Source organism: Lacerta agilis, chromosome 15 (assembly GCF_009819535.1).
Source record: "Lacerta agilis isolate rLacAgi1 chromosome 15, rLacAgi1.pri, whole genome shotgun sequence".
NCBI lineage: Eukaryota > Metazoa > Chordata > Lepidosauria > Squamata > Lacertidae > Lacerta > Lacerta agilis.
The window spans coordinates 27,061,847-27,074,287 of NC_046326.1; the positions used below are offsets into that span (position 1 = coordinate 27,061,847).

A 12,441-nucleotide genomic window follows, 5' to 3' on the forward strand; every position below is an offset into this window, starting at 1 on the left:
ATCTGTTTTGATGATCAGGGAATTTACTTTAGAATCCTACAGACCTGAAGAAAATATCACTAATGCAAATAGTTTTTATTGGAAGTTCTCATCCCCCCATGTTTATTTTTAGAGTAAACCCCATGAAAGCTAAATAATTGATGCAAGTTGTACTTGGCAGTCCTCAAGAGTGTTTTGCTTACTCTTCTTATGGAAGATATTTTCATTGCTTGCAAAATTCTTTTTTGTCTTGGCACCCCAATTTCAGTGGTGATGGGTGCTTTAAAAATACATTTGTAGACAAGCCCATCATGTAGCAGCTGCTATTATATTTTGGATCCATGCCCCAAATGATTAAGGAAGGCAACATTTTAAAAATATTAGTTAAAATGTCAACTGTATTAAAGATAGTACTAAAAGAAACACCTGTTCATTCCTGCCTGCCAAATACAGGTGCCACAACCCTTTTGTTCTATCTTTTTTTCCTGGGAAATGATAAAGTTGGAGGAACAGATGTCCAGGAGTCAGACAATGAGGGTACATCTCCAGGCTCAGCTCATGGTATTTTTGTGTTTCAACTCTTTCTCACCCCAAGTAACTTGGCATGTGCTGGACAGTGCAACAGAACAGAGTTCAAAAGCCCCTCCTATTTTCTACCTCGTTACCTTTTCATACATGAGACAATTGTAGCCTGTGAACCACTGCTGCCAACATTAATGCTCCCACAAACATGAGTTATGCAAACACAAATATGGATCATTTATTATTAATATGAATCACTGATCACATTATAAACTTGTATTGAATGGGTGTGTGAAATCTGTCCTCTTCCCATGTGTAACTACCATCTGAAAATATGATTGGGTGGTTAAAAGAGTTTGAGTAATCCCACATTAGGCAAGCTTGTGTATCTTAATAGCTAAGCTACAAATTGGGAAGTTCCTAGTTTGAGTCTCAACTGTGTTATGAAGTCTCTTGGTAGTCTTAGACAAGAGATTCCCCTCAGCCTCAGTTGACAGAATTGCAACTAGAAGATGCATGTGAAGCACTCTGAAAACTTGAAAGTACAGTGCAAGTGTTAAATAGTATTAAGTTATTTTGAATGTGCATCTTTAACAATGGATGAACACATTCTATGCATTCCCAGCATTTAACCATATTCTAACTTATTTTAATATTGCATTTTTAAATTGCTGTAACCATCCTGGGACCTCATGGAGAAGGGTGGGAAAGAAATCTAATAAATGTTAATAGTGATTCAGACAGTAAACATGATTAAGAACCATGATAAGGAGGATGCAGGATGCCTGATGCTGTGCATGCTTACGCATAGTAGGCTACACCGTGTTCAGTAGCTCCAGCCAGCATGGTTGATGGTTGGTGTTACAGGAATTGTATTCCAACAACACCTGGAGGGTCAGAGGTTCACCATCTCTGTGATGGCAGCACAAAAACTTTGCTGGGGAAAAATGGCAATCCCTATGTAACAAGTGAGTATTACCTGCTAGTCCTAAGGACACGTAAGCTCTGGCATAGGTTGCCGCCTCTTGTTTGCTGGTCCCAGTTGAAGAATTGGGCAGTTACAGCTGCACTCTTCTCACTACTGCAGTTACCTCTTCTCTATCCACCCTCCTCTCTTTACTGCTACCAGCTCACATACTCATCATTTGCAGCTGCTGCTACCTGCTTGATGAGGTGGGACTTAATGAGGTAGTAGCTTTTGATTTCCCCCCAGTGGTTAATTGAGTTCTAAGTAGCACTTAGATTATGCACTTCCAGTATAGGGTGTAGCTGTGCATATGTGCAGCACACCACTGGCTCCGCCTCCACAAGTTTCTGTATGATTTCTAGAGAAATCAACACCAAGAGACTCTTTCAATGTGTTGTTACTGCTGCTAAATATACTAGTACAATTGTACCTTGGAAGCTGAATGCCTTGGCTCCCAAACAAATTGGTTCCTGAATGATCAAAAGAAGTGAGTGAGTGAGTGTTCTGGTTTTCGAACAATTTTCAGAAGCCGAACGTCCGGTGTGGCTTCCGATTGGCTGCAGGACGCTCCTGTAGTGAACTGGAAACTGCACTTTGGTTTTCAAATGGTTCTGGGAGTCGAACCGACTCCCGGAATGCATTCTGTTCGAAAACCAACTCACCCTTTCTTCATCTGCCACCAAGAAGAATGCTTGGATAGCATTCTGCAAGTTTTTGTTCATTGTTTGAATTGTAAGATGCAGAACTAATCTTGACCTACTTTGAGGCTTCTATAAGTGTCTCCTCAAATGAAAAGATGAAGTTCCTTTGGGAATTTCCCAGAAATGGCTATTGAAAAGACCCAGAATTCTACATGATCTTGAATAAGAGCATCTATTGCTATGCTAATATCATGGACTTGCTTTTGTTGAATGGCGTAGTCTGTTTCACCTATCCTGCAACTCATTTTGAGTGCCACTATCTAAAAATTTGGAGATCCAGTCCTCCATGTATCCTGACCTATCAACTGACTAAAGCAAACCATTTGATTTGGTGCTATGTCTTTTATATACTCCTGCCAACTTAGGCTGACCTGTAAATGTTCGCTATCCTGTGAAACCTAGTACTGCCTTATGTGTATTCAGTACTAAGCCATTATGTGTGGTTAGCTAAAACATACTGTTCATGAGCTGCATGCTGGTGCATATAGCTCAGGTGCTCTTGCTTTGCTCTTCAGAGATTGTGGTTTGTTGCTTATTTCCTGATACTGGTTTGTTTGGCCATGATCCTAGGTTCAGATGATTTGTTTGTAAGCAATTTTAAACATGACCAAAAGCTTTATAAAACCAGGTCCAAAATTAGATGACAACAATGTGCCATATCTAGATACAAGATAGACAGCAAAAAGACAATAATACAGGGTACAGTTCTTGAAGTGCCTGTTCATAAACTTAAAAGAAGGGTTTTTATTTGAAGATGTTGCATCATACATACCTGTCTCAAAGAACAACTGTAATCCAGATGATTGAGGATAGAGTTGTCCAAGAGATTGTGCTTGCATTTGAAGGGTGTTTACAGAATGCCAAATACACACCTGTGAAAGTAACATCTTTAGTCTTAGCATCTGGCTAGATCATATGGCAAATATTCTTTGGGAAACATATGTTGGATTAATAGTCAAAATTTGATGGGCCTTTCACCTTAAAAACAAAATTCTGTGCAAAATTACTTGTGCAAAGGCCCTGTTGATTCAGTGGGAAAGCTTGTATCCTGGGGTGATTAGCAAACTTCCACGTGATTACAGCTTCTTCCTGCAATAAGTGGCTGTTGGCTGTAAGGTAAACAGGTTTGTAGTAAACTCCTTCCTTATAAAACTAGCTAGGTATTTTCTAATATGAGAGTGTTTAGAATTAAAATATACTGGTCTTTGGGCTCATAGCATTTTTCTTGCTAGAGCTTTGTGGTGTATCGAGCAATATTACACAACATACATAGTGTTGACTGCTTAGTACATTGTGTAGCTGTGTAAAAACTGTTGTACAACATGAACAAATGGTGAAGCTCACCTGGCTGTTATACTGAACAAGATCTATGTGCTTGATGACCCTTGCCTTCCCTACAACACTTTCACAAACTTCCAAGTCGAAACAAAATAAAAAAATTCCTTCATACCAATAACAAATTTAAAGGTAAAGGTACCCCTGACCATTAGGTCCAGTTGCAGACGACTCTGGGGTTGCGGCACTCATCTCGCTCAATAGGCCGAGGGAGCTGGTGTTTGTCCGCAGACAGTTTTTCTGGGTCATGTGGCCAGCATAACAAACTTAGTTGGTCTCTAAGGTGCTACTGGAAGGATTTTTTTAAATTTTGTTTCAACTATGGCAGACCACTAGAATTTGTGGACATCCATTGAAGCTGGAAGCTGGAAGTTTCAGGACAGATGAAAGAAAGTTCTTCATGCAGCACATTGTCAAACTATGGAACTCGCTTCTGCAGGAGGCGGTGATGGCCACCTTGGATGGCTTGAAAAGAGGATTAGACAAATTCATGGAGGAGAGGGCTATCAATAGCTACTAGTTATGATGGCTATGCTCTACCTTCACAGTTGGAGGCAGCAATGCTTCTGAATACCAGTTGCTGGAAACTGTGGGAGGGGATAGTGTTCTTGTGCTGGAATTCTGCTTGCTGGTTTCCTACATGCATCTGGTTGGCCACTGTGGACCAGAAGGGCCATTGGCCTGATCTATCAGGCTACTCTTTTGTTTTTGTGGTCCTAATATTCTCCATTTATTAACCATATTAATGGGTTATAATTGTTAATACACATTTACTATTTCTTTGACATATGCGGAAGTGCTACGGGAAACACCATTCCAGTCTAACTGATCACGTGAACTCCCCGCCCCCGTTGAAGGGCCTGCATTTTATTTTATTGCTTTTTAAATTTTTATGACACTACTGTGTTTGAGATCTGTTAAATCAGTTTAAATGCCAACTATGGCAGAAAGGCAGCGTACATATATTTTACAAACAACTATAACAGAACTAACTGAATGCTCACATCTTCATCCTTAAGAGGGCATCTAACATTGGTATCCTGCTATTTCCACATCTGCACATTTTGGTAACTTACAGTCTGTGGGCTGCAAGTTGCTTTGAAGTCCATCTCCTCTTATAGCTTATGTTGATTCATCAATTAAAGCTTGCAACCCAAGTTTTATACACTGCAGCAAATTCAAACAGTGACATAAACACGAAGGTGTCGGAGTGCATCATAAATATTAATAGTCTTTCCAGTGCAGTGTCAAACCTTTATAGGGGAAGAGCTGAATTTCAAAGAGATTAAGTGACCTGCTCAAGGTTAGGTTGCGAACTGTGTGCAAATTCAATTCTAAATGTATTATTCTAATTAGACACAATCTGCTGCTAGCCACAGGAATGGTCCGCACCAGATGAATGCCTATTCCTACGGTGTCATTTTACAACGCAGAAAACAAACTCTCTCTCTGTGCCTCAGCTTGGAAAGGGTTACAGTTGAAATGCCTGTAGCAGCCTGAAGAAAATGTGAACTGCTGAATGAAGAAAGAATAGGAACCTGGTGTTTGCAAGCTGTTTCCCCCCCTCTGATAGAATTATTACCAGAAATTGTTTGAGGAGGTTCTGTTAATTGCTAGCATTTTTGAACCTGACAGAGGGGGAAAGCAGCCTGTCTGTTGTATTATTGGGCAGGTGGGGGAAGAAAAGAAGCAACTTTTGGTCCTTAGCCCTTTCCTCCTTGGATTCTTGTGCCTTTGCCTCCTCTCTCTGCTTCTGCAGTCTGTGCTTGTGTGTGCAACATGGAGGGAGGGACTGGAGGAGCTGCCGCTGCTGCTGCTTTTACCAATATCTATTCAGCAGCTTCTACTGCAGGGGCGATAAGGAATGAAGTCAATCTTGATGAATCCAAAAGGTCAGTACTATCAATAAATCACCCAGAGAAAGGGCTTTTTGAGGGATGTTTAAATTCACGTCTCATTTCAAACAAGCAAACAAACATCCGATATGCTAACTGTTTCTAAGGAAAAATGTTTGTTCCATGTTTTGATTTAAGCCAATAATTTGGTAATAAAATACAAATGACAATATTAATAATCATGCAATTCTTTCATAAATGCAGATTCCTTTTAATACATATAGGAGGAAGTTATTGGGATGGAACAAAAAAATTGTCCTTCAGACATCTTTATTTAATTACAGTATATACTCATATTAAAAAGTAGGCATAGTATAATCATGGCTTTCTGTTCTCCCCCCATTTTAATTTTTGTGGTGATGTTTAACCATTGTTGTCTGTGTAGAGTAATACTGCAATGTTATGTCTAAAATAAAAATAATATGACACATAGAATTTTGCTAAATTGGATTAAATACAATTCTTAGGAGCTGAATTACAAGGAATTGTTCAGTGTTTGCATCTGCAATATATATATATTTAGACTGCAGACTAAATTTAATACTGTAGTTCTTAAAAGCTAGTTTGAGTCCTGGTTGTTTAGTAAAAATTCTTGTGGAATGAATTAGTGCTGATAACTTTAGGACAAATCTTTTCCATTACCTTGGCCTCATTTATATTGTAGTTGATCTAAAATAATCCTGTTATTTAATTTCAGTTGGGATGTTCTTCTAGGCAAAGATGACATAATGTTTATCGAGTGGAGTTGTCATTAATACTGAAAACTTACCTTTATGGCAACAACTGCAACCTCCTACCTTTATGTTTTTTTTAATATATGGTTGTTTTGCAAGACCTACAGTTATTTATGAGCAGGAAGTAGGTGGTTCCAAGCTCTCCTATTTCAGTTTATATGCAGATATACAAAGTTCAGGTATTTCACCATGTGGACTCCACCCACCTGAAGGACTCAGTAGCTAGCTAATGAATTTAACTGAACTGGTGATAAGACAGACCTCCCCATTCCCCGTGTACAGCAAGACAGTTAAGTGGGGCCTGGGACAAGCTGTCCAACAGAATAGAATATTGGTGGCAGGGGCAGGGAGAGGTATGAGAAATAACTGTTGATGTTGTCCCTCCCCAATCTGCTGCCTGAAGTAATTACTTCACTTTGCCTAATGGCTGGCCTGGCCCTGCTTTACAGCCTTTCATTTACTGCTGCTCTTAGAAAACATATGAATCAAAGTGTTTCCCAGTGCTGGTGTGCTTGTGCTCTTGAATGAACACTGATATTCTAAAACTCTCCGCTCATACGCAAGTAAGAATGAAGGGCTTCTGTGAATGAAAACCACCTGGAGTTGAAATATCTGCGTTTACTGTGCAAATTGCCAGCCAAGTATACATAAGCTGGTAATGATATGAAGAATAAAGATGGCATTCTTTTATTGGTAAAAGAAATATGCTATTTAATGTGTTTCTTTCTCTCCCCCCCCCCCCCCCAACCCCATGCACTGCATATATCCTTCACTTCCAATTCCCTTTACTTTTCTGGCCTTCTATAGTGCTTTAGAGGTGTGTGAAGGCAACATTTACTCTAATAATTGCCAAAAGTAGATCTAAGCATTTTAAAACTCCTAAATAAGATTAAAGTGTGAGAGTGAATAAATTTTCTTTCAGTTAGCTGCAAGCTGTAATCAATTATCAGAGCTTTGTTGATCAACCGAGATATTACAGTTTACAAATTTTCAGTGACCTCAGCACAGATGGAAAAGTCCAATGCTTTGAGCTCTGAAGTTGTGCTGTTGCAAGTTTGGGATGCAATATCTTCTGTCTTGGAACAGGTCATAGCTGTCCCATTTACCCAAAGGCAGTATTTGGAGGACCCTACCATCTATACCTCTTTAAGAGGCTTTTGATAAACCACAGGGGGGGATTACTTTAATACTGTTAGTATTATATTTTGGGAACTTAATTTAGAAAACTTGCAAACTATGACCTGGTTCCACATCACAGTATGTAAGACTTTGGCCTACTTGGATCATGCAATTATAAGGGCTCCTGGAGAGTGTTAATCTTTTATTTCATTCATTCTTGCAACGTGCCAGCAAGGTAGGGTTACTATTATTCCCATTTTGTAAAGTAGCAGTTAAAGACTAGAGAGAGATGGATAAAGCCATCTAGTGCACTGATCTTCACCTGGTGGAATGGGACCCATTAGCGGGTCATGGTCTGATTCAAAGTGGGTTGCAACACGAACACTGCCGCCATGCAGATATATGGTAGAAGGTTAAGAAATGGGTCCGCAGATCAATGTTTGGGTTAAAAGTGTATCCTGGGTCTGAAATGGTTGGCCATACCTGATATAGTGTGTACAGTGGTACCTCGGGTTACATACGCTTCAGGTTACATACTCCGCTAACCCAGGAATAACACTTAAGAACTTTGCTTCAGGATAAGAACAGAAATCATGCTCTGGTGGCGCAGCGGCGGCGGGAGGTCCCATTAGCTAAAGTGGTGCTTCAGGTTAAGAACGGATCTCCGAGACGTGTCCAAAGGTAAAAGACTTCTGGGAAAAGATATATAATGAATTGAAAAAAATAATAATACATTTATTAAAAAACCAGAAGCCTTTTTACTTGGAATAAATGGTGAAGAAATGCCCAAAAAAGATAGAAGATTCTTTTTTGGGCATTTCTTCACCAGTTATTCCAAGCTGCGAGACTACTGCTTGCCAAAAATGGGAAAATACAGGACATTCCGACGATAGAAGAATGGTAAATGAAGATGTTGGACTATATAGAACTGACCGAGATAACTGGATGAGTCCATGAACAGAAGGAGGAGATGGTGGAGGAAGATTGGAATAAATTTAAAGTACCGTATATCACGGCATACAAGACGACTTTTTAATCCCGAAAAATCTTCTCTAAAGTCGGGGGTCGTCTTGTATGCCGGCAACATCATGCATCGTTATGCGGAGTTCCGCCCCGCTGCTGGCTGCGTGCGTGCGCCATCTCAGCGTGTGCCGTCTCAGCCGCCATGGAGCCCGGGCTGGGCGTGGGCGGCAAGCGCGGAGGGCTCCTGTGTGGCTAGAGGGGAGGCTCTCCCCGCCGCTGCAGCTGCCACCGCTACCATGGAGGCCGTTCTGGGCGTGGGCGACAAGCGCGGAGGGCTCCTGTGCGGCAAGAGGGGAGGCTCTCCCCGCCACAGCCGCCATGGAGGCCGTTCTGGGCATGGGCGGCAAGCGCGGAGGGCTCCTGTGCGGCAAGAGGGGAGGCTCTCCCCGCCGCTCCAGCCGCCACCGCCACCTCAGCCACCATGGAGGCCGGGCTGGGTGAGTATACCCCAAACTCTGTTTTTCATCTTGAAAAGTTGGGGGGGTCGTCTTATACGCCCAGTCGCCTTGTACGCCACAATATACGGTATATTTAAAAAATATTGTAATATTTGAAAATTGGAAAGATTTTGGAAGTAAGTTCTGGCTTAGGTTTATAATGAAAATAGCAAAAATGAAAAATTATGGTAGTAAAAATAGAGGATGATAAAAGGAAGTTTAACAATGAATTTGGAAAACTGCTAAAGGTGTATTATAATGAAATTCAACAAAGAGGGATTTGAGGAAGTCATGTAAACAAGTGAGGAAAGATAGGAGTATAAAATTTATTATTTGTGTTGTGACATGTGATATATCAATATTGTCAATGTAAGTATGTTGTAACTTCTTTTTGGATTTGTGGGAAATGAATAAAAATACTTTAAAAAAAGAAGAAAAAAAAGAACGGACCTCCGGAACGAATTAAGTACGTAACCAGAGGTACCACTGTACAGGTGATGTTTGGACATGAACCTTGTTTTCTCATATCAAACCGTGACCTACTAAGACACACCAGCTGTGAAAGGTAGTTAAGGAGATGGTAGTGTATATTGTCACTGAAATGCAAATGCATGTAGAGCCCCCAAACCACAAGGATTATTAGATCTTGTACTTTTATTCTAAGGTAAAGGTAAAGGACCCCTGACAGTTAAGTCCAGTCACGAACAGCTCTGGGGTTGTGGCACTCATCTCGCTTTACTGGCCAAGGGAGCCGACGTTTATTCTTTTATTATAGCTAGTGCATAATCAGCTTTGTTTGTTGTGTCACAAATCATTGTTAAAGACACAAGGAATCTAGTTGACTTAATCATATCCTGCAGTAGTGAATTCCACAAGTCAGTTGAAGAGCTTGTAATTAAAGTGTTTGATCTTAAAGCTGCTCTTTTTGTTCATGCCTTTTGAAATTGCAAATAGAAGCTATTTGGACTTGATTTACTATCTGACTTAGATTCTCTAATTATTATTTAATGATTTCCATGACACAGACAAAGTTTGCACAATACAATAGGCAGTTTCCCCTGCTTGGCAGAGCTTACAGTGTGGAGCAGACAAGATCAGACTTGGTAAAACAGTTCAAGCAAGGGCATGGTGTGGATTGAGAAATGGGAAAGGAGAGCAGGATGGGAAACATTTCAGAAGAAGGGTGAGGCTGTGAACTCCACTGTGCTTTGATGTCTGTGGTGTGGCCTGCCAGGAAAATACATTGTAAGTGGGGTAGGCTGGTCATTTAAATGGCCAGTGGGAAACTGTTTAAAATTACTTAAATAGTTAACAATTTTGTGATTTCCTCATTAATACTAACTGGTTTCTAAAATCTAATAAACATATTGGGATGTATCCAGTGCTAGTCATATTCAAAGTGGACCTCTTGAAATTAATAGAGATGGCTAATTTAGCTCTGTCGCTTTCAGTGGTTCTACTCTGAGTAGTCATTGGACACAGCCCACTAGCTTGCAGTCAGATAGATCAGACTGCAAATACGGTACTCAGAAATTCAGAAGGAAGGGCAGGATAGAATGTTAAATGTTTGTGCCATTTGGCTGGCAAAGCATAAAATATTCAGCATTTACTACAATAATGTACAACCTGCTGTGTCATATTTATAATGCTTGACCTCAAAAGTCACTTTCATCCATGGTTGTTTGTTTACATAGAAAAGAAGGACTTCAGTTTATTTCAGAGAAGGTCATGAATGAAGTTTTAAGAGGCTGCAAATAAGCGCTCAACATGTATGAATTAATTCAGAGTTCATTTTTAAATTACTTTTGTAGAGTGACACATAATGTTTAATTCAGATCTGATCTATTTAAAATATTTTCTGTTACCGGTAATTTGTGACCCGTATCCATATTCTTCATAAGATTTCTGGGCAGCATAGCATGGTTGATACACCAGTTTTAGTGTCTGAGGGCAGTTGGAGGATGGATGGTGGGGACAGGGGGTGGGTGGTGTGGGGGACTCCCTGGTCCTGAATGGGGCAACTGTGCCCCTGAAAGGACCAGGTGCACAGCCTGGGATTCACAGCTGCCCATGGAGGTACAGGTCAGTTCTGTATCCAGGGCACCTGTCTACCAGCTCCATTTGGCACACTGGCTGAGACCCTACCTACCTGCAGACTCTCGCCAGAGTGGTGCATGCTCTGGTTATCTCCCGCTTGGACTACTGCAATGAGCTCTACATGGGGCTACCTTTGAAGGTGACCCTGAAACTACAACTAATCCAGAATGTGGCAGCTAGACTAGTGACTGGGAGTGGCCTTTGGGACCAAATAACACCGGTTCCAATGGATATTCACTGGCTCCCAGTATGTTTCCGAGCACAATTCAATGTGCTGGTACTGACCCTTTAAATCCCTAAATAGCCTCAGTCCAGTATACCTGAAGGAGCGTCCCCACCCCCATCATTCAGCCCAGACACTGAGGTCTACCTCTGAGGGTCTTCTGGTGGTTCCCTCACTGTGGGAAATGAACTTACAGGGAACCAGGCAGAGGGTGTTCTTGGCGGTAGCACCCTCCCTTGCATTCAGTGTGGGATGGAAAAAAGTCAGTGTCATGAGCAGGAAACAAGAAGGTAAAATAAGAAGGAACTGATAATGAAAAAGTGGATGAAAATGTGCCAAATAGCAGAATTAAAATAGAAAAAAGCAGGAAGGTCAGAATGAGGAAGGCAGGTAAAATAAATATTACAACAATCAACATGTAAAATAACAGGTGCTTCAAACAAAGTTTTGGCAGTTTCTGGACAAAGTCATACGAATCTTAGATATGTATATTATAATGACAGAAATGACAAAATTTTGTAATAGAGTAGCAAAAGAGTGGAGCATTTTATTTATTTAACATAATCTATAGGCAGCTTATTCATAAAACCTAAGTGGTTTAGATAAAGTATAACAATATACATTAAGTATAACTAATATCTGGTTAAGTATTCTGTCATGGGCACATTAAAATTCAGGTGAAAATTTTGGACATGGAAGACTGTCAAATAGATGCAGATATAGCAGGAAGAAGGATGTAATGGAATATAGTCAACATAAAAATGGCACTTGAAACCAGGGAATTAAGTAAAAGTGCAAATGGAAAATGCAAATGGAAATAACGGGGGCCAGGAATCACACACTTTCCACTGGAATGGAAAGAATGGAGAATGGCGTGCTTTGGACAGATCTACAAAAAAGAGTGAATATTCTGATAGGAACAGGATCCCAAACTTTCAAGAAATTCAGTAAGACAAGAATGGCTGACAGTATCAGAGTGCTGAGGAAAGATTGAGCCAAACAGGAACAGAGGAACGATCTTTTCTTTCAGCAGGGAGAAGATAGCAAGAAATATAAACAAATCTAAGAAAAAATGTGGCGGTGGTGTACTCAAGAAGTCAAAGAAAAATTGGGGAATGGGGGAAGAAATGTGATGTTGATTGGACAACAGGCTGAAGAGTGAAATTTTAAAAGATGCCAAGCAGTCTGTTTCAAATAAAAAGCCAGAGGCTGAAGATACTAAAACAAGACAGTTTGATAAAATTAAGTCTTTTTGGTACACATTAGTTTTGACTGTTAGAGATATTGTAACACAGAATGTTCAGTGAGATCCAGTCTTGGCCTTACTTAGGATATTTAATATATATCACAATTGGTGCATAAGGATCTATTAATACAGGTTAATAATGGGCCCACATGGAAACAGCACA

The 12,441-nt window shown here is 40.4% G+C and overlaps 1 protein-coding gene across 6 annotated transcripts in view; it reads left to right on the top strand.

The window, feature by feature from the left end:
- Positions 1 to 518: 518 nt before the first annotated feature.
- Positions 519 to 12,441, top strand: part of ARHGAP32 (Rho GTPase activating protein 32) — a 143,827-nt gene continuing 131,904 nt past the window's right edge. For 3 of the 6 annotated variants that reach the window (XM_033171637.1, XM_033171639.1, XM_033171636.1), the window contains exon 1: positions 5,272 to 5,396. In XM_033171637.1, the coding sequence (XP_033027528.1) occupies positions 5,284 to 5,396 (113 nt within the window). In that variant the 5' untranslated portion in view covers positions 5,272 to 5,283. Of the gene's footprint in view, positions 541 to 5,270; positions 5,397 to 12,441 lie in introns of those variants that run through there. The other 3 variants (XM_033171638.1, XM_033171635.1, XM_033171640.1) reach the window with 3 other exon arrangements.